General features: G+C 42.1%; 1 protein-coding gene across 1 annotated transcript in view; it reads left to right on the forward strand.

Moving 5' to 3' along the window:
* The window catches only part of LOC138297199 (fucolectin-like), a 90,405-nt gene that overhangs the window by 37,205 nt on the left and 29,284 nt on the right, over window positions 1–23,916 (forward strand). Inside the window, exon 2 of the mRNA XM_069236686.1 lies at window positions 1,418–1,663. Within this exon, the coding sequence (XP_069092787.1) occupies window positions 1,418–1,663 (246 nt within the window). The remainder of the gene's footprint in view (window positions 1–1,417; window positions 1,664–23,916) is intronic.

A 23,916-nucleotide genomic window follows, 5' to 3' on the forward strand; every position in this document is an offset into this window, starting at 1 on the left:
GTTGGGGTTTGAGTCTTTTTCATATGTGTGGTAAAGCTGTTACTCTTGGAACATTCCAAGGCTGCGTCCAAGAGTTATGGCAGCCCCAGTTGCGTCCTGCTGGCTAGCACTAGGTCATCTGCAAACAGTAGATTGGATAGTTGAATTCCTCCTAATTTTGGGGAATGGCTATTTACATTAATTAGAAGAGGAGGGTGGTCTGCGGGAAATAAATTAAAAAGGGCTGGAGCCAGCACACAGCCCTGTTTTAGTTCTTTAGTTGTTGGAATGACCCTAGACAATCAGGAACCATCCCCCAGTTTAACCCTAATCCACGTTGTGTGCAGCATTTGTAGTGCTCGTAGAAGACCGCCTGATACATTCTGTGCTGCCTGTTTGGACCATAGTTTGCATCAATTTACCCCGTCAAAAGCAGATTTATAAATGTATGAAACATAGATGCACTGGTTGATTATATGATGTTGCAAAGTCACCCAACAGGAACACTTGTAAATGGATAGATCTCAACAGAAGGGGGTATCTATTCCGAGAGGTTCATAGAAGAGAGTGAAATTTGAGCTTAGAGTAAACTAAAACTAATAACACCCGCTTGTTACTAGCTCTCCATCTACTTTTGATGCGCTGCATTGGTTCCATACATGCCTGTTATCAATATTAAAGTTTTAATGTTTTTTTCAAGCTACGGTGCAATGTTTGTTGGTCAAGTAAATTGTATTTAGTTTGGATATCATGAATGGTAAACTTCCAAATGTTCCACATTAACTTTTGTTTATTTACAGTTTAAAGTCAGTAGTTAGTTTGTTACTTATTGCATGCTAATGTTTAAAACAGTATGTTTTACTTTAAGGGAAAATGTCCTTTTGTTGCTTTTGTCCTTTTGTTGTTTTTGTTCTTGTTGTTTTCAAGAAGGGAGGGCTCATTAGGGTTTTCTTTCAGACAATTGTAATGGAATGGAAAATAGTTTGAGTTCTGACTGCTATGATGTCAGAGCAGTGACTAACCGGGCTGTGATGTGTGTTGCACTGTGCTCTTGCAATTGGTGCTCTCTGGAATATGTCTAGAATACAAACATATGATGTAGAATTACTGTGGGTTAATATAAAACAACAGGACTACCAATAGATAATGATTTATAAAACAATAACTGACCTACCTCCCTCAGCAACACTCTCTCAGCCTTCTCAAATGAAGAAATACCTGGAGTTTTGTCACCTTCCCCCACCAACATTTTTTACTGATTACTCTCCCCTCTCCAACTAGTTTCTATGAATCCCTGACACGTGGCCATCCTTCCTGCCAGGATTTGAACATCACTATAAAAAGAATGGTTTCCATAAGCCACAAACAACAAATAGGATTCTTTCATGGATGAATGTAAGTTAACCTCAAAGCACTTTCTCAATGTTCTTGTATGCAGGGTATGTGACAAAGCTTTCTGAGCCATGGCAGTTCCACCAGTGCAGTCCAGTGGACCACATCCCCTACGCTCCACGGATCCCTCCCACCTGTAAGCCAAAGACACACTGGTCTTCAGATAGTGCTCGCCGCAGCACTATGAGGACATCGAATGCCATCTCCATTCACCTGCTCATCCTGTTTCTTGATACGGTGTCTTCCATGGCACTGACTAAAAAACAAGGAAATGACAGACCCAGTTTCACAGGTACCTGCAGTGGGCTTATTTATGTTTTTATCCATTTTATCCTTTGTTGTACTTCATTATTTCGTTTTTTTCCAGAAAGATTTTTTTATTTTCCATTAATGAGTTGTTACAGTAGACGGTATCTGAATAGTACTAGCATTGTTATGCTTATACAGTATGGAGAACTATACACTGTTACTCAGACAGTCATGTTATTAATACATTATTCCTACCAGACATCGCATGTGCAAAATAGTCATTGTCCCCTTGCCCTAATAATTCTCACTCATTTAAACCCTTGCAGCCTCTTCAGGCAGACATGTGTGCTATGGCATCCATATGTCTGGCAGTATGGATTTGCATCCATTAGGGTACTGTTGACCCTAGGCTCACATGCAGGAGCATTTCTCTCTTGATCAATAACAGTAGTATAGCTGTAAGCTCGCTTACCCCCTTAGGATTTGTGTCCACATAACCCAACAGATCAGCGTCTGACGAGCATCCCACTATCACTTCCACCACTCACTCGAACGCTTGATTTGCCTCTCTCCAGAATGTTTCAGTCTGTGCAAAGTTCCATGCTAAATGCAGGAGATCTGGCTATGCGACGCTACATATCATGCATTCATGTGATCTGGCCTGTTCTATGCGGGGTAAATGGTTGTGTATTTAGTGTAGCCCATGTAGGTAGTTTAAATGAATTATTTTGTATCTATTGTCCATGGATATAGCTCGTAGTTGCACACAACAATACAACCACTTGAGTGCACCCTATACATCACGCAGGTACTCTTTCCATAGGGTCTTCTACGTTACAGTGCATGTATTTTTGGAGCATTATATAGATTTCCAAACCATTCCTACTGCATTCTGTACTAATTACTTTAGATAGTAGTGTAAATTCTCGGGAATCCTTGGAGAATATTTCCCGCCATGCTTTCACAGTCTTTCTGATTCTGTGATATATGAACATTTCAAATTCTATTCTATTCTATGCTATTCTGATGTTTTTGTAGAGCGCATGGCTACCCAGGCCAGGCCGCTTAGCGCTGTTCACAACAACACCAGCTGGAATACCTGAGTGTAGTTTAGATTGGTGCTGGGCTTTAGAATAGATGGGTTTTGAGCAGTTGAGAAGGGCGATGGGGAAAGGGGTCCACAGTGTTGGAACAATGTAGGCAAATGAGCTGCCACCGCTTCTCACCCTGCTGACTTTTGGTACCATGAGGGACCCTTGCCTCCTGGAGCAAAGAGATCTCCTTGGGATGCAGGGGAAGATTCATTTCCACATTATAGGAGGGCCTTCTCACGGCATAATCTGATGTGCGGAGGGCCTTAAATGGATGCTTTTTTCATCCGGCACCCAATGCAGGGCTGTTAATTCTGGGTTGGCTGGTATAATTTGATTTGAACTAGATTTAAAAAGCACAGCAAATACCCATAGGTGTCAAAGCACTATAGTCTCAGTAGTCTGACGCAGAAAGGAAGCAGATTAGCAGAATTGAAGACAAAAACTAGAAAATATCCCTATAAAGTAAAGAGATAGGGTTTTAAGGCTTTTCTAAAGCGAGAATACTATTTGATACACATCAGGTGACGAGGGAGTGAGTTCCACAATCTTGCGGCCGTGACAGAGAAAGCCCTGCCTCTCCATCTCTTCTTCTGGACTCTAGGCATTGACACCAGATTAAGATGAGCTGATCAAAGATCTCTCCCCAGGATATACCAGTGGAATATCGCCTTAATTCCATCTGGGCTGACCTACTCAAGTGCCTTAAACAGAATACGCTTTTTTGGGGATTCATTGCAGTTTATTAGTCCCTTAGAAACCGACTGCTGTTTTGGAATATCCAAAATAAGTCTGGCCAGCGCATTCTGCACCAACCGCAGTTTGACTTGTCTGTTTGGTAAGTAAAGTGTATTACAATAATCAATCCTTGACATGATCAATGCCTGGGCTACTTGTTTCCTTGCAGAGAGGGGGATGAACAGATTTTCATCAGCATTCTGATGATCATGTATCAAGTTGACGAGGTACGATTGGCCTGCCGGTCCAGCAAGAGCTCGTTGTCCAGGATCACCAGTCATTTTTCCAGATAGATGTTTGAGTTCCAAAGAGCAACACCTCAGCCCTTTGCCTTTTAAGCTTCAGGTAGTATTTTTCTCATCAACCCCACTGCTGTCATATAGAGATTGAAATTATATGCGGCCGCTGCTGTATCATTAGAAATCGGCATAGTGATTTGGGTGTTGTTGGCCTTTGAAATCGCTTGAAGCCCATAGGAACATATGATCCTGGCAAGTGGGAAGATGAAAAGGTTAAAAAGCTTTGGACTCAAAGGTAAACCCTGCGGCACCACACATGGCAGAGAGAATGGGTCTGATTGGAATTGGTTCACCGCCACCCTTTGGATCTATCCTTAAGGGAGGAGGACAGTAGATTCAAGGCCCTGTCTGTGATGCCCTGTCAAGTCCCATAGGCGTTCAATCAACAGCGATGGGGAAATAGTATCAGAGGCTGCGAACAGATCTTACAGGATCAGAGTCCCGCCTTGCCCAGCATCTACCAGCCGCCTAATACAGTCCGTAGTGGCCACCAACACTGTTTCTGTTCTATGATTTTTCTGAAATAAACTGTGATCCATCCAACCAACTCTGTTCTTCCACAAACGCCATCATGTGGCTATTGAGATGTTTCTCCAAGATCTTAACTGGGACTGGGAGTAGCAACATTGGGTGATAGTTTTTAAGGTTATTGGGGGTCAAGATTGGGTTTCTTGAGAAGTGGCGTCACTACTGCTTACTTCCACATCGATGGTAGCATGCAGAAGAAATGGCTTTATAGATGAAAATGGGTGTGCTACCAGGCCGGCCACCATATGCAAAATTTTAGGTGCGCATGGTTCAAGAGGGGAGCACAACTTGGTGCTAAGAAGGTGCAGTTCAACAAGCTCTAGGGTGAGGAGACCGAAGAACATCTACCTACTTGCGTTCATTTCCTCAAGTTCAAAAGACTTAGGAGATTCTATCTAGAGTTATCTGCTTAAAGATCACAGGTTTTAGCCTTCTGCATCCAACGCTTTGGGAATTTTAGATTGACGGAACTCAGCTAACAGGTTGCAAAGCCTGGAGTCTTCAATTTCTGTAGAGGCTGGAGGGGTGGACAACTGCTGAACCATTTTAAGGAGCTCTTAAGTGTACCTCATAGTTTCAATTTTGTTGGGACAATAAATGGCTTTTTCTTCTTTCACAGCTGATTTATACTCTCTGATCATTATCTTGTAGGCAGACCTTTCCTGCATCTCATAATCTTCTCTCCAGGAACGTTCTAGGCAGTGACAGTCCTGCCTGAGAAACCTCAGTCTATCTCTGAAGCAGAGGGCCAAAATAATATTTTCCTCAGCTAAGCTTCCCGTAGGGGGGGGGGTACCTTATCAGCGGCCACACCCAACCAGACTGAGAGATCCTCTGCCCCAACATACACGCCCTCCTGAGCCATAAAGGGCCTGTTACCTAATACAGTATTAAAAGCTTTAGCTAACACACCCTTCAAATCCCTCCTCAAGGTCTTGCTATTTGAAAATGTGTCCCTCCCATGGGAAGGGGGCAATGTGAGTGTGAAAAAAAAACAACAGTGAGATTTGACCAGCTTTGGAGGAGCACATACTGAAATGACAACTGGGGGTCATTGGAGAAAATACCGTCTAATGTAAGTCCTGCAGTGTGGGTAGAGACCGTGACCAGCTGTGGCAGCTCAGAGCAGGCTAGAGACTCTTGGTGCTATGGAATAATTATTAGCACTGTCCTCAAGATGAAAATTTAAATCCCCCAAAATGATAAATATGCCATTGACCGAAAAAGGTTCTATGAGGTTCAGTATTTCAGTCAGGAAGGAGGTCCTAGGTCCAGAGGATCTGTAGATTAGCATCTCAGAAAAGGAGCTGATAGGCGACATTTTAATCTTTAAAATAAAGGGCTACACATGAGCTACTGACTATATTAGACTCTAGGTGACATTGATACTGCAACTTATAGACCACCGCCAGTCCTCCTCCTGACCTGCCTACTTTATCCAGTCTGAGAATTGAAAAATCTGGAGGAATTGCATCCCCTAAATGAGGGCCTGAGGCATCATGAGGCCACAACTCTTTACTAAAGACCCAACCCGCTTTGTAACCAGACAGAAATTCTGCGAATATTATGGTAAATATTATTCACCTTGCATCAATTAAGAACCCTTTAAATTTGACCTCACTGCTTCCTTAGATATTAAAGCATACTATTAAGAGCTTTCTAGGGAGAACTAGCGGGCAAATATTGAGACTTAAAACCACAGAGTCATACACATCAGTGAAGCCAAATGGTGCACATAAAACTGGCTTACCCTCCCACCATAGCTTCAGTAGTTGATCTCTGGCTGTGAATGGGGCCATTTCTGGGTCAGCAGAACTAGGGGTCCGGACAGGCCCGCTGCCCGCATACGCTGCATACTCATGCCTCTTTACCAGCATCTCTAGTGAAATCAGCCAGAGTGCTAGATTCCAATATGTTCCCCTCTCATCAACCAGGAAGTGGGCAGTGTGTACCTGATGACGCGTCCCTTTATGATAATTTATTACACATAAGGACTCGTATTTAGGCCAATGAATCTTTTGACCCAGTTGAGAGACACCTTAGGACGAGATAGCTAATCAATATGTCAATCAATACGTCAATAATGTCATCAATATATATCACGACAATACATTTCACTTTAGTCAAAGTCATTAATCAATTCAAGACTCTACCATGACCTTGCAGCCATGAATACCCACACCAGTTTAGTAGAATTTCATAAGTTTTATTCCCTATTAATTACAATCTAAAAGCAGATGCGTTAATCTCAACACCAAGAAACATAATAGCATAGTCACGATATGGCAACTTTGATAAGATTTAATTAAAGTGAGAATCACAAACATCAGAACATAACACGGCGTGAACATAGATCAAATTTAGCAGAGTGTCAATAACACGTTAGTTCAACAAAGCATAGTCTCAGTCGTTTGTCTATTTGCGTCAGTTTAGTGAACACCTGTCCTAATCACTGATTAGCATTAGCATGTTGGGCTTCATGCAAAACAATTTAGAACACAAATTTGGAAAAACATCTAACTATGGTCTCTGTCAAAAGTAAGCAGTTGGTACTTAGAAAGGAAAAGCAAACAGACAAATCACAATTGCATTGTCATAAGTACCCTCCAAAGTTTAGGTCAGTGCACAGGTTCAGTCTTGGTCTCCAGGACATCAGTCAAATCGGCATCAGTCAGAACTCAGCTCCGGGGAAAAGGGCACTTCCCTCATAAGGAGGTAAAGTGTAAATGGACAATCTAAGGGCGAGGATGGTTTTAAGTAAACCAACAAGTCACCAAACAGAGTGACAACGTTTCTGGATAAAATCAATAGCATGCCCTACTTAATTCTAGATGATTCCTTGTGACATGGGTTTTTATCCCTTTTCCGTTGTACACTCCCCCAAAATTCTAATGGACATTTGTTATACCCCACTATCTGTAACCTATCAGAAAATACATTAGGTCACCTAACTCTTCACCCCATATTATTTTACAAGTATTTGATTAGTCTCCATAATTGACGTCTTCAGAGGTGGCACGTCCGGTATGATTTCATCTTTCTGTAATTCTTTGCACATCTTTTGGTCAGTAGCTCCATTGTCTTCACCGGATTGAATGACCTTGTACATTACATTAATCTACAATGTTTCTTTTTATTTTAACATTAATCTGCAAGCAAGGAAAAGGTATGAGAACGGATCTAAATTGGTTACATTCGTCTTTAAGTTTGAAGAAAAAAAAATAAGGTTGTTTCCATTTGTGAGTCTGCATACTGCAAGATAGAAAAATACATTTAATATGAGAGGCAAGCAGCTAAACTTCGGCTCATGGTAACTTAAGGCCTATAAGGATTTTAGCACAGATTCAATAACGCAATCATTAGTACAAACTTATTTGAACATAATATAAACTCTTTAGTCATTATTATTAGTCTACGTATACATTGGCGGCCACTCCCTGTGGTCATAATTCAGGTGCACGTTTTAAGCAAAATTATCATTATAGTTTCTACGCAGCATTATCACACATTAATTCATAAACATTTCATGTTAATATAGATTATATAAGCTACGTTCTCTCAGTCCCTCCTCTGATGACGTTCGTCATCACACAAACCTTTCCATAGTGCAAAAAAGTCTTCTTCCATTTCGACCATTTTATCAAAGGTTCACCAGGCGTTGTCAAAAAGAAAGGTGGCGGTGTAACACTTTGCATATTGCCAACCCTAAACTCCAAACGGATAATAAAAGTACACTAAAGCTATAATAGAAAATATGTAATAACAGTACAATGTAATATATGTAAAATTTGTAGGAAAAACAACTTCGTTTTATAACTAGCAACAATTAGTAAATTTTCTAAGGAAAATAGCCCTTGCTACTTATTTGTCATCTGGTAGGATCTGAAGAAATGTCAGGTGAGTCGTCTTTTATACTAGAAAATGTGCAGTAAAACTAAATATTCTTCTCTCAAATGACGTGCTGTTAAAAAAAAAAAAAACATGTCAGAATATGATAGTCAATCTCAGCTGAAACATCTTCTCCTTGCGCTATATGGAACTCAACACAGGTAGCTGTCCATGGAATCCGGCTCGCGCTTGATAGAGCGTTATTAAACCAAAAAAACAGTTCAGTACAATTTGCCTAAACCAACTTAACACTTGAGAAGGAAAACAAAATCAATAATTCTTACACGCTCTCCTGAGCATGAATGAAAACAAAGCGAAAGCGGTTTAAATAAGAAGTCTTGTTCGCGTTCTCCTGAACACAAACAAAATGTAAATAAAGAATTGTTTCCTGCTCGTGCTCAGCTGAGCGAAGTTAATCTTTAAATAAATAACTGTTCCTTGTACAAAGCAATATGCTCTCCTGAGCTCAGTCTCGGTAAAATCAATAATTCTTTCACGCTTTACCGAGCATGAATAAAATCAAAGTTAGAGCCGATTCATAGAAAAATTAATACGATAAATCTTGCTCGCGCTCTCCTGAGCGCCGTTAACCTGCAAGAATTAAATGTTCTGGGTAAAACGATGTTCTTGACTGCACACCACTGAACTTTCACGCTCTCCTGAGCATGATTACAAAACGGAACCAAGAATATGGTGCTAAAGTCCAAAATCGAAATACACACATTCAATGAATTAGCTTAAAGGTGTAAAAGGTTGCCAGCAAAGAATGTGAGAGAACAAAAAAAACACAACTGATGTAAAAAAAAACACAGCTGTTTTCTAGTCAAACCTTAAGGTGGAGGTAAATTAATACCTTAAGATTTTTGCAGGGCACAATTCTGAACGTAATGAAAAATATGACGCAAATCAGCACGAAGTAGCCTGACAAATAGTGTTAAGATGCTCCACAGGATCCCACCTTCGTCGCCAGTGTTGAAAAGATGATGATTGGATCAAGAAAGTATGAAATCTGGTCCTTTATTGAAGCATCCCATCCACAGCCAACTACACTCTCCTCCTCTCAGCTCTGCTCTCATCAAACCTTCCTAACATTCCATATTCTACATGATGTCAGACTATGACATCAGCCTGAGAGCAGAGCAAAGAGAACCATCTACATTAATATTACAATTGATTATATACCACAAAGGCCTATAAGGATTTTAGCACAGATTCAATAACGCAATCATTAGTACAAACTTATTTGAACATAATATAAACTCTTTAGTCATTATTATTAGTCTACGTATACATTGGCGGCCACTCCCTGTGGTCATAATTCAGGTGCACGTTTTAAGCAAAATTATCATTATAGTTTCTATGCAGCATTATCACACATTAATTCATAAACATTTCATGTTAATATAGATTATATAAGCTACGTTCTCTCAGTCCCTCCTCTGATGACGTTCGTCATCACACAAACCTTTCCCTTTTGACCTTTCACTTTTAATTTTTCAACTTGCGCCTAATGCGCATAATGCGCATTTCGATATCTTGTCCCTTGTGTGAACTTTCCCAAATTTAATTAAACATTTTCTCCCTTTCACTTTCTTCGTTTTTCTTATTTCTCTTTGTCTAATTTATTTTAATTTTGTCATTAATTTTGCATGCTCCCCATAAACCTAATAGACAGGCCAGAACAATTAATAGACCTCCTAAAATGTTTGCAAGTACCCCATTCCAAATATTGCTAAACCAGCTCCCTACTCTGGCAATTCCTTTTCCTAATTTCTCCCATACTTCAGGTTCCTTCAAATCCTTCAAATCTGCACTATCTTTAATTAGGTTAGTAAGCATACCTCTAATCTTTTTACTATTATCAGGTATATATGAGCAACAATGACGCTCGTTGAGCATCTTGCAGACTCCGCCACTCTTTGCTAAAAGAATGTCTAAAACAAGCCGATTTTGAAGAGTCATAGCTCTTTCCGCAGCAAGTTCGGTATCCATCAGGAGTATAGCCCCTGTAAAATTTGTCAGCATGTTATCCACAATAGTAGACACCTTTTGGATCTTTATGGAGTTTAAAATAACCCCTACTGAAGGAATTATTGCTCCAAATATGTCACCAACGATAGCAGCCGCTGTCTCTCGTTTTTGTCTAGCATGTTGTAATTCAGACGTTTTAGGTATTTGCTTTAAGTCATCAATCTGGTAAATCTTTGGGAAAACTATTCCCAAATAACATGTCCCATACCATCCCTTAGGGAGTCGGTAATAAGCATTACGTCCACAGATATAATAGATCCCAGGGATCGCTGGGTCCTGTCCATTTAACACGAATGTCCATTTGCTCTGAAACAAAAACACATGCCTACATTCACTCGTTTCTACAAATAAAGTGTCATGTTCAGATTTCGGCCTATATATACAAAGCTTTCCTACGTGTAATGCATCTATAGCTAATTTGCCTTGCGTCTTTATTGTGGTGTAAGCATATTCATTTGCATATGTGCGTTTTTCTAGCCCCTTTTCTAATCTTTCCTTTAATGCTTTGCGTCTATCATCATTGTGATCTAAAAATCTTTTCTCTACAGGTGTCAATAAGCATGTCAAATTATTGCGGTGTGCATAAGCTGTCCCAAATGTAAGCGTCGATTCAAAGAAACCTCTAACTAATTTTATACTATGCTCCTTAGCTAATTTATTCAGGAACTCAATCACAGGCACAAAAGAAAACACTATAGCGGTCATTCTGACCCTGGCGGTTGACTACCGCCAGGGCCGGGGACCGCGGATGCACTGCCAACAGGCTGGTGGTGCATCCATGGGCATTCTGACCGCGGCGGTACAGCCGCGGTCAGAAACGGGAAACCGGCGGTGTCCCGCTGGTTTCCCGCTGCCCTAGGGAATCCTCAGCGCCGCCATGGGGATTCCGACCCCCTTAACGCCAGCCTGGTTCTGGCGGTTTTGACCGCCAGAACCTGGCTGGCGGTAACGGGTGTCGTGGGGCCCCTGGGGGCCCCTGCAGTGCCCATGCCAATGGAAGGGGGTTTCCTGCTGGGCTGGCGGGCGGCCTTCTGGCGGTCGCCCGGCAGCCCAGCGGGAAACTCAGAATGACCGCTGAGGTCTTTTGACCGCGGTACGGTCTTCTGGCGGTTCCCGTTTGGCTGGCGTCGCCCGCCACCAGCCAAACTCAGAATCACCCCCTATATCTAAATTTGAATAAAAATATTGCACATGCTCTTGATTATAGAATCTTGTTGATAGCAAGCTACAACTTATTCCGTAAGTTAAAGGAAGACTATGATAGGTGACCCCTTCTTGTACTGATGAAGGAATCTTTGTGCACACATAACAGTTTTTCGCATCCATGGTCTCAACATATTCATTCATCAAGCGATAGAAGACATTAGTAGAAAGTTCCCCTTTTGAGTTAGTTCCCTCATGCAAGTGTCTTGTATCCTGCTCAAACTTTTCCCACGGTGTTAGTGTTGTAGTCTCAGGTTTTGAAGCATTGTTAGTCACTTTCTTATCCAACCACGGCATTCCCACAATCACTCCTACAATTATTATTGCACACACAATACCTATTATAAGACTCAACCAACCACACACTTTACCTCTTTTGTTACTACCTCTATTATAAGCCATGTCTATAAAGAATCAGATAGCAGAACAGTAATCAACTTGAGGACGATATAAAGAACTCTCTTTTTCTTTTTCTTTTTTTTTTTTCTTGATGCAAAAGTCTCTTTCTCTCTGTGTATATTTACAGCGTTTCACTCACTCCAGGACCTTTTTTTTTTTTATTTTTTTTTTTAAATCAAGTTAGCAGCTTGTCATAATCGGGTTTTCAAAGTCAAATCAGGTTATCCGTGTCGTATCCAGTAGTTCATACGTCTCTTTCTAAATTATCAATTTCAAAATTTTGGTTTTAACAAAGTCTCTTTCTTGATCAAAAACAATGCCAACAAGGAAGATATTCATAGGATTTGGGCGCTCACAGTGAGTCCATCAAATAACAACACATTGTGTTCATGGCACAGTGCTTTCGACAAGAGGATCTCCCTCAATCCTCCAATGTTTCTGGAGAAACAAAATAGAATAAGAACAGGTGTCGTAGCACTCGTGATATAAAATTAGAAGTTATTCATGTGTCTCGTCTCTTTCGTGAAATGACATCCAACTATTTTGTTTGTATCACAGTCCATATTTATTCATAATGTTCAGATATCCTCCATAGGAACAGCCAACACGTGTTTCGTCCTTTGAGAAGTATCTCTCATTAAGGACTTCATCAGGGCGGAAATACAATAGAGTAATGTCTATATATATGTTACAGAGCGATGATAGAAAAAACAAACAAATTTCGGACCAAATTCAATAAATGACAATAGTGCGGTACATAGATGCATGAACTATTGTGATTCGTGTGATAGTCGTCGGCGAAAAGAAAAAGAAATACACAAATAACCCAATTACACCAACGTATAACCTTAGGTACAAAATGTAAAGCATCTTGATCCGTGTCAGAGTAAGGTCTAAAACCTGAAAGTGATATGTGAAGGTCAAAATATAAAACGATAAAGTCCAAACAAGGTGCACATCATTTCAGGCAAGCAAAGTTAAGAGTAAGTCTTTGTGATTAAAGTAGATAGGGGACCCCGATTCGTGTAAAGTACTGAAATAAAGATTAAAAAGTATAGCAAGAAAAACCTTCGAGGAAAAGACCTACATGAACCAAAAAGGGGCGAAAATGCCTCCGCTAACCTTATTGTAATTAGAATGTTTAAAAAAATTAGTCATATCGTTGAGGTAGTCTCCGTCATATCTACAATGGGATGAGGAACACACAAAAAAAGGATATTTTGCGGTCAGCCCCATCCAACTAGATATTCAAATTATGCTCCTAAAAGCCGATAAGACAAATTCCATGTGAAATCCAGTTAATAATGGATAATCTATACCTCACCTCTATGCGAAATTCAGTCAAAGTAAGTATGTGAAAGAGAGAAACCGCGCGGTCACATCCACCCCGCAGCGTTCCCAAATCTTATGGCCGCATTGAATCTGAACGTCAAGGATACGGACGTCAGATAAACAAGTCCGCCCGCGGTGAGTCTGGAAATAGAGAAAGGGCTAAGGTTTGAGAAAAAACGGGCGCCATCTTTTAGTGTCTCCGTTGTTGAGCACGGAGATACACTATATAGAAATAAGTCCTCTATTGTGTCTCTAGGTATATGTTACTGTCGTCACGACCATGTAGTGGCGCCATATTGGAAAATCTCTCAATTGGCAGAATAAAGGTAAGTTATCAATGAAGAAACAACCTATTGGTCTATAGTGTCCGCCAGAATGGGGCAATGTCCAATAAATAGAAAAGTGAGGAAAAAGGGTCCCAAGGAATACAGAGGAATGTTGGGAAAAAAACCTTTGATTAATCAACAAACCATCCAGCAGAAATATAGTTAGTGTCGTGTAAACATCAATAATAGTAAGATAACTTGATAAGATATCATTCTACCAATATTTGTACAATTACATACACAATATTACGTGTCACATTGCCAGCATTCGTAGCATAGAATATAACAAAATTAATATGAATATACATTCAGTGAAAGTCACATTGTTAGTGTATCCTCCAAACTGTTAATAGTCTAAACACATTAATTATTGAGAGTCCCACATATCATATTACTAAGTACACTTACATCTGCGTACAAAATGACTACGAGTATGTAGTCAGCACATTGAAAGGAGCATCTTATCGTATAAACAAAGATGAGAGTGCAGGCATATACACACTTATTGTCTATATTCTTAGGCCTTATGTATCGAGAGGTATTATATGAAGGTGCATTTCTGATAGACTAACATTTGCCATCATTCATTGTGTGAATTCCCACCAAGGCCTAAAACAAAACGTATACTGTACGAATGTTCAGAGGACAGTCAGTTAGTCCCCTAGATAGTATTCCATCTCGAAGTTGGTATTGAGGCCATCCTCCACAGCTCTAAGTTTTAAAATCCAATAACATTCCCTTCTCCTGAGCGCTAGCTCTCTGTTACCCCCTCTAGGGTCTCTTTTAATGAGATCAAAACCAAAAAATTCAAATCCACAGGAGTCATTGCGATCAGGGCAATGTCTCATGTGGTTCACTATGGGGTATCTCCCGTCGTCTTGTCTGAGGGCTCTGAAATGTTCACTCGCCCTGATTCTGAGTGGTCTGATAGTGCTACCTATGTAATATAGGCCACATTTACATACAATCATATATACAACAAAATTGCTGTCACATGTGATATTGTGGTTGATATTGTAAGGTACCCGAGTAGAGCTCCTAAATGTGGTGATACCCGATCTTGCCCATCTACACATGCCACAGTGTCCACATTTGTAAAAACCCGTACTGCGGTTACTTAGCCAATTGCCGAGGTTCTGTTTTTTGCGAAAACTCAGGCATAGAATATTTTTGAGGGTTTTGCCTCTTCTAAATGTAAAAATCGGGGTTCTGGGAATCACTTTATTGAGATTAGGATCAGCTTTGAGAATACCCCAGTGTTTGTTCATACACTTTTTAAGGAGCTTTGCTGATTGCGTATAGTTGACTATACATCTCATGGTGTTATCTTTGAGTCGAGGTTTGTAACAAAGTGTGTCCGATCTTTTGAGACGCATCGCCCTCGTACGTGCATTGTTAATCACGTTGGACGAATACCCCCGTGCCTTAAATCTGTTGCTCATATCCTCAATACATTTATCAAAGTCTTCTTCCAGACTACAATTCCGTCTTGCCCTTACCATCTCACCATAAGGTATTGTATTAATTTGGTGGATTGGATGAGCACTACTAGCATGTAAAATGGAGTTGCAGGAAGTGCTTTTTCTGTACAGTCGACTCTCTATTTTGTTGTCCTTGACAAACAGTTCCACATCCAGAAAGGCAATATTAGTTGCACTCTGTTCGGATGTGAAATGTATATTGCAATCGTTATTGTTAAGATACATTACAAATTCGTTCAATTTCTGTCGATCCCCTGTCCAGATCATCAAGCAATCATCGATATATCTACCCCAGTAGAGTATGTCTGTCATCCAGGAACTCCCTTCTTTGCTCCAGATCTTATTTTGCTCAAACTGTCCCATAAAGAGATTTGCATAGGCTGGCGAGAATTTAGACCCCATGGCGACGCCTCGTCTCTGGCGGTACCAGTCGTTTTTAAATAAGAAAACATTGTCGTTCAAAATCAGGTCAACCATGTTGACTAACATTGTCGTGTGGTCACACAGTCTTGCAGGTCTTTTGTATAGAAAGTGGCGCATCGCTTCCTTTCCTTGTTCATGATTAATACTGGTGTAAAGAGAGGTAACATCTAGTGTAACTAGGATCATACCAGGTTCCCACGTTATGTCCGTTAGTATGCTGAGTATGTGTTTAGTATCCTTAATGTATGATGGTAGGTTGATTACAAATGGTTGTAAAAAAATGTCAACATATTCCGAGAGCCTCTCTGTGGGACCCCTATGCCTGAAACAATGGGCCTTCCTGGGGGGGATGTAGAGTTCTTATGTATTTTGGGCAGTATGTAAATGCAGGGATTCCTGGGTTTGTGAACACGTAAGTACATATACTCTTCTTCCTTTAGGAGAGACTGATTGAAGCACTGTAGTAAGAATTTGTTAATTTTGTTCGACAGTGCGGGAATGGGATCTATCCCAATCTTCTCATAGCATGTACTATCTCCCAGTTGTCTAAGAATCTCCTGTTCATATTCCAAGGTGTTCATAATCACAATGTTACCCCCTTTATCTGCCTCCCTTATAGTGATGTCCTCATTGTTGCAAAGTTGTCTCAGATTAATCATTTCTGTTTGGTTTAAGTTACGGTGCCAAGCGTGTGTTCGAGTGGTGTTTTTTGTACAGAAAAAGCACTTCCTGCAACTCCATTTTACATGCTAGTAGTGCTCATCCAATCCACCAAATTAATACAATACCTTATGGTGAGATGGTAAGGGCAAGACGGAATTGTAGTCTGGAAGAAGACTTTGATAAATGTATTGAGGATATGAGCAACAGATTTAAGGCACGGGGGTATTCGTCCAACGTGATTAACAATGCACGTACGAGGGCGATGCGTCTCAAAAGATCGGACACACTTTGTTACAAACCTCGACTCAAAGATAACACCATGAGATGTATAGTCAACTATACGCAATCAGCAAAGCTCCTTAAAAAGTGTATGAACAAACACTGGGGTATTCTCAAAGCTGATCCTAATCTCAATAAAGTGATTCCCAGAACCCCGATTTTTACATTTAAAAGAGGCAAAACCCTCAAAAATATTCTATGCCCGAGTTTTCGCAAAAAACAGAACCTCGGCAATTGGCTAAGTAACCGCAGTACGGGTTTTTACAAATGTGGACACTGTGGCATGTGTAGATGGGCAAGATCGGGTATCACCACATTTAGGAGCTCTACTCGGGTACCTTACAATATCAACCACAATATCACATGTGACAGCAATTTTGTTGTATATATGATTGTATGTAAATGTGGCCTATATTACATAGGTAGCACTATCAGACCACTCAGAATCAGGGCGAGTGAACATTTCAGAGCCCTCAGACAAGACGACGGGAGATACCCCATAGTGAACCACATGAGACATTGCCCTGATCGCAATGACTCCTGTGGATTTGAATTTTTTGGTTTTGATCTCATTAAAAGAGACCCTAGAGGGGGTAACAGAGAGCTAGCGCTCAGGAGAAGGGAATGTTATTGGATTTTAAAACTTAGAGCTGTGGAGGATGGCCTCAATACCAACTTCGAGATGGAATACTATCTAGGGGACTAACTGACTGTCCTCTGAACATTCGTACAGTATACGTTTTGTTTTAGGCCTTGGTGGGAATTCACACAATGAATGATGGCAAATGTTAGTCTATCAGAAATGCACCTTCATATAATACCTCTCGATACATAAGGCCTAAGAATATAGACAATAAGTGTGTATATGCCTGCACTCTCATCTTTGTTTATACGATAAGATGCTCCTTTCAATGTGCTGACTACATACTCGTAGTCATTTTGTACGCAGATGTAAGTGTACTTAGTAATATGATATGTGGGACTCTCAATAATTAATGTGTTTAGACTATTAACAGTTTGGAGGATACACTAACAATGTGACTTTCACTGAATGTATATTCATATTAATTTTGTTATATTCTATGCTACGAATGCTGGCAATGTGACACGTAATATCGTGTATGTAATTGTACAAATATTGGTAGAATGATATCTTATCAAGTTATCTTACTATTATTGATGTTTACACGACACTAACTATATTTCTGCTGGATGGTTTGTTGATTAATCAAAGTTTTTTTTCCCAACATTCCTCTGTATTCCTTGGGACCCTTTTTCCTCACTTTTCTATTTATTGGACATTGCCCCATTCTGGCGGACACTATAGACCAATAGGTTGTTTCTTCATTGATAACTTACCTTTATTCTGCCAATTGAGAGATTTTCCAATATGGCGCCACTACATGGTCGTGACGACAGTAACATATACCTAGAGACACAATAGAGGACTTATTTCTATATAGTGTATCTCCGTGCTCAACAACGGAGACACTAAAAGATGGCGCCCGTTTTTTCTCAAACCTTAGCCCTTTCTCTATTTCCAGACTCACCGCGGGCGGACTTGTTTATCTGACGTCCGTATCCTTGACGTTCAGATTCAATGCGGCCATAAGATTTGGGAACGCTGCGGGGTGGATGTGACCGCGCGGTTTCTCTCTTTCACATACTTACTTTGACTGAATTTCGCATAGAGGTGAGGTATAGATTATCCATTATTAACTGGATTTCACATGGAATTTGTCTTATCGGCTTTTAGGAGCATAATTTGAATATCTAGTTGGATGTGGCTGACCGCAAAATATCCTTTTTTTGTGTGTTCCTCATCCCATTGTAGATATGACGGAGACTACCTCAACGATATGACTAATTTTTTTAAACATTCTAATTACAATAAGGTTAGTGGAGGCATTTTCGCCCCTTTTTGGTTCATGTAGGTCTTTTCCTCGAAGGTTTTTCTTGCTATACTTTTTAATCTTTATTTCAGTACTTTACACGAATCGGGGTCCCCTATCTACTTTAATCACAAAGACTTACTCTTAACTTTGCTTGCCTGAAATGACGTGCACCTTGTTTGGACTTTATCGTTTTATATTTTGACCTTCACATATCACTTTCAGGTTTTAGACCTTACTCTGACACGGATCAAGATGCTTTACATTTTGTACCTAAGGTTATACGTTGGTGTAATTGGGTTATTTGTGTATTTCTTTTTCTTTTCGCCGACGACTATCACACGAATCACAATAGTTCATGCATCTATGTACCGCACTATTGTCATTTATTGAATTTGGTCCGAAATTTGTTTGTTTTTTCTATCATCGCTCTGTAACATATATATAGACATTACTCTATTGTATTTCAGCCCTGATGAAGTCCTTAATGAGAGATACTTCTCAAAGGACGAAACACGTGTTGGCTGTTCCTATGGAGGATATCTGAACATTATGAATAAATATGGACTGTGATACAAACAAAATAGTTGGATGTCATTTCACGAAAGAGACGAGACACATGAATAACTTCTAATTTTATATCACGAGTGCTACGACACCTGTTCAAAGTCTCTTTCTTTAATTGATTTTCAGGTACCGTAATATTGGCCTGGTACTTCTCGATCAAAACAGAAAGCTAAGAATTCTAGTTGCCATTCAGATGTTGTTGCATATGCCCACTCAGGACCTGGTTACCTTCTATTTGCGGTTCTCTTTCTTTTCAACCTACGCTCGCCTTGCAATTCTCCTTCACTCAGATCACCTGTTATTGTGGTATCGGTTTCTTCTGTTATTGTTTCACCTGGTACAACCTTTTCTTTCGCAGCCTGCTTCTCTGGCCAGTTATCTCCCTTATGCGTCTTTTTCCTGCTTGTCCTTTCAGGACGCTGAACAGCACCCTCCTCTTGTGCTATGGTGTTTTCTCTTGATGGACCTGCAACTGGCTCAGGGGATGTCAGTCTACTTTGATCTCTTTCTACTATTTCCCCTTCTTCTTCTTCTTCTGGATCTGTAACAGGTTCCAGCTCTAACCCGTATCCGTCTGCTTCTGGGAGAACCTCTCCTTGATTTAGTTCTCCTGCTGCCTCAACTAAGATAGGCACCTTGTCACCTCTCTCGAACTTGTTTATTGATTGAGGGACTAGGCTGTTCTCAGTGGGCTCTCCTGCAGTCTCAGTTCCCTCTTGGCTATTTTCAGGCCCTGAGACTTCCCTCTTTGGAACTGTTGAGTCGGAAACTTCAAGTTCCTCATCAGTTGGACACGGTACCTTCTTTGTGTGACTGGCATGTATCCAGTTTGGAATGCCTGCACATTTCACAGCTGTGGTTGTTGTCAATATTACTTGATATGGCCCCTTCCAGCGCGGCTCCAAACACGACTTTCTCACGTGCTTCTTGACAACCACCTAGTCACTGGCTTGCAGGGTGTGACCTGGATCACTGATCGGTGGCAATGTGTTAGCTTCCACCTGGTGAGAAAAAGAGCGAACCACATCAGCCAAACCTTTGCAGTAGTCCAACACCACATCATCCGTGATATTCACAAGAGCATTTGCAGGTACTGCGGGCAGCCTCATAACTCTACCCATAAGGATCTGGTGGGGTGAAAGTCCTGTCTTCTTATCAGGGGTGAAAGTCCTGTCTTCTTATCAGGGGTGTTCCTCATCGACATCAGCACTAAGGGCAATGCATCTGGCCATTTCATATTGGTAGCTGCGCACATTTTTGCCATTCTCAACTTCAAGGTACCATTCATTTGTTCTACTAGTCCTGTTGCTTCAGGCCGGTAGCTACAATGCAGCTTCTGTTCAATGTCTAATGCGGCACACAAGAGCTTAATCACCTCATTGTTGAAGTGTCTGCCCCTATCTGATTCTATAGAGACCGGAAACCCGAACCTGGGTATTAGTTCCCTAAGCAGCAGCTTTGCCACTGTGAGACTGTCATTTCTACGTGTGGGGTAAGCTTCAATCCAGTGGCTGAAAACACACACAATCACCAACACGTACTTAAATCCTCCACAAACAGGCATTTCAATGAAATCCATTCGCATCTTGCTAAATGGACCGTCAGCTCTCCCTATGTGGCTCAGAGTTACCACAGTCCCTTTTCTGGCATTCATCTGTTGACACATGATGCACCTGTGACAAGTAACCTCTGCGGCATGTCTGAATTTTGGGTTAAACCAGTCAATCTTGAATGACATGATCATTGCATCTCTCCCAAGATGTGCCTGTCCATGGTAAAGCCTCGCAAATTGTGACAGAAGACTGTTTGGCAAAACCAGTTTCCCCTCCTCTGAGACCCATAAGTCATCAGCTCTTTGTACACATTGCATTCGCTGCCAGGAGCGTTTTTCCTCTTTGCTAGCACGACCCTGTAGTGTTTTCAGCTCATCTAGTGTATCAACTACCCTTAATGCAAGGTTCAAACATGTGTCATTTTCGGTTTGCGGTAACAATTCCCACTGATCCTTGAACGATATACAGTTCAATGCGCAAAATCTTGCGACTTGATCTGCATAGCCGTTTCCCATGGACACAAAGTCTTGTGACTTAACATGAGTATTGCATTTCACCACGGCAATTTCAAGAGGTAACTGAATCGCATGTAACAAATCCTTAATTTGTTCACCATTTTTCACAGGAGAACCAGAAGAGGTCATGAAACCTCTCTGTGACCACAATTGGCCAAAATCATGTACAATTCCAAATCCGTATCTGCTGTCAGCATAGATAGTGACTCTCAGATTTTCAGCTGCGTGGCATGCCTTAGTAAGGGCAATTAGCTCTGCCACTTGTGCGGAATACACTCTCTCGAGCCAGGAAGCTTCAATGATACCAGCTATGATACATACGGCGTAACCGGCTCTCAGCATTCCGACTGAGTCTCTCAAACAGGATCCATCAACAAACATAATGCAGTCATTTTCTTTTAACTGTGTATCTTGAATTTCAGGTCGGGGCTTGGGACATAGGGGGTCATTACAACATTGGCGGTAAAAGCCGCTTACCGCCGTGCAGAAGACCGCCAATACACCGCAGCTGCCGCGGAATTCCGCCACAGCTATTATGACCCACATCCCGAAATCCGACAAAATTCAGACACCCACACAAGTCCCCCACACCAAAGGTCAATGATAAACTGGTGAAAACAAATCCTCCACCGTCATGCCAACAGAAATACGCCCACACTATCGCGACACACGAATCCACGCAGCGGTCTTTCAACCGCAGTATTCCATTGGCGGTGCACACTGCCACGCTCAAAATACACACACCCTTACAAAACACAGCCACATTGGACAATTCGAAATACACACACCTGATACACATACACACACCACTCCCACACACCCATTACAATATAAAACACACACCCACGTCACCCACAAACCCCTACGACCACAATTACTGAGAGAAAGCCAGAGAGAGTGACACTACAAACAACTACAAAGCATCCACAGGCACTCAACACCATCAAACACAACTTCCACGCACAAAACACCACACACCACGACATATCACCACACTTATCACCACATACACCACCCCACACATCACTTACACCACCCCATGGCACGGCAAAGACACCCCAGGTTCTCGGAGGAGGAGCTCATGGTCATTGTGGAGGAAATCATTCGAGTAGAGCCACAGCTATTTGGATCACAGGTGCAGCACACCGCCATAGCTAGGAAGATGGAGCTATGGTGAAGTATAGTCGACAGGGTCAACACAGTGGGACAGCACCCAAGAAATCGGGACGTCATCAGGAAGAGGTGGAACGACCTATGGGGGAAGGTGCGTTCCATGGTCTCCAGACACAACATCGCGGTACAGTGGACTGGCGGCGGACCCCCACCTCCTCCCCCACAACTAACAACATGGGAGGAGCAGGTCTTGACTATTCTGCATCCTGAGGGCCTCGGAGGAGTCGGTGGAGGAATGGACTCTGGTAAGTCAAATCTTAACTATCATATCCCCCAACCTACCTGCATGCTGTCACAGACCCCCACCCTCGCCCCCTCCCCTATCACTCCAATTCCTCACAAATGTACTAATAACACAAACCACCCATCCCAATCCCAAGCCCTGCATGATACAACAAAGCATGGACACCCATCACTAAAGCATGACCACTGCACATACCCATAACACCCCCCTCAACCATCATCACACAAGCCCCCACACAGGAGTGCTAGCACTGGGGTACACGTTCACCCACCCATTGCACACCATGACACGCACAGATGCAATAATCATGCTTTTACACCCCTGCAGGACCACTACGCAACGTCACCAGACAGGAGGGTCCAGAAATCTCCATCCCACCCACAGAAGAGGCCCACAGTGATGACAGCAGCTCTGTCCAACTGGATCCAGATGACCAGCCCGGACCATCGTGGGCCTCGGGACAGTCGGTTTCCCACACCCAGTCACAGGCCACCACAGACCTTCCACCCTCTGGTAACACCAGCACAGCACCCACCCAGGACACGTCAATCAGCTGTGTGTCCACCACTACAGGGAACCCAGGCTAACCCACCACCCCAACAACAACAGGGACCTGGGGGCAGTGGTAGTGGGCACACGGTCCAGGGGACGGAGGCCCAGGAACACAGGGGAACTGGAAGGGCTGCTGTGCGACAGGGTGCGGACAGGCCTAGGGAACCCACTCTTCACAAGGCCCTCTCCTCCATCATGGCAGCATACCACCACTCCCAGGAGACGATGGCAACGGTCCTGGCCAAGTTTCAGGAGACCCAGCGGCTGCAGGAGGAACAGTATTTGGCGTTCAGGGAGGAACTCAGAACCATCAGCACCGCCCTGGGCACCATTGTAGGGGTGCTGAAGGAGATACTTAACACCAGGAGGGACACTGTGGCACTCCAAGGGGCCCCTGACACTAGCATGGACAATGAACTGCCCACCACCTCTGCCGGCGCTAATGGACAGGAGGTACCGCCACAGGACCACCACACCAGCACCCCACCCCCTGCAGATGGAGAACCACCCCACAAACGGTCCCTGAGATCCAGGAACAAGACAGAGCACGATGCCAAGACTCCGCCAAGAAATGAGACCACCCCGATTGTCATCCTACTGTCCCACTGTGAAGCCCTGTCCATATTGGAACTGCCACAGCTCCACTTCCTATGCCCATATGGGCAATGCACCTGTGAGACTAATAGACTGGACTCTGCCATGGACATTCCTCCACCATCACCCCTCACCATTTTACAACCCCCCTCCAATATTGAGCACTGCAATAAACACCCTTGAAACACAAAACAATCTGGAGTCAGTCTGTGATTTCGAAAATGTGTATTAGCAATGACAGTGAAAAAATGCGTTCTCAAATGTAATGTCAACATACCTATGTCACACATCTTAAGTCCATGAGGAATGTAAGCAGATGACACACATTGGAAACCACACCTGTGAAACCGTAATGGAAATGTACAACTCAGTTACCATATACTGGTTGAAATCGACAGACAGGATAGAGGTAGAAGTGTTAAAGTACTTGTAGTAGGCAGGAATGTGTTCTCACCTGTGTGTCACTGGAAATATTGCTGGATAACTGAGTCCCTGTTGTCAATGTCTTATTCCTCTGTGTCCTCC

Source organism: Pleurodeles waltl, chromosome 5 (genome assembly GCF_031143425.1).
Source record: "Pleurodeles waltl isolate 20211129_DDA chromosome 5, aPleWal1.hap1.20221129, whole genome shotgun sequence".
NCBI classification, from domain to species: domain Eukaryota; kingdom Metazoa; phylum Chordata; class Amphibia; order Caudata; family Salamandridae; genus Pleurodeles; species Pleurodeles waltl.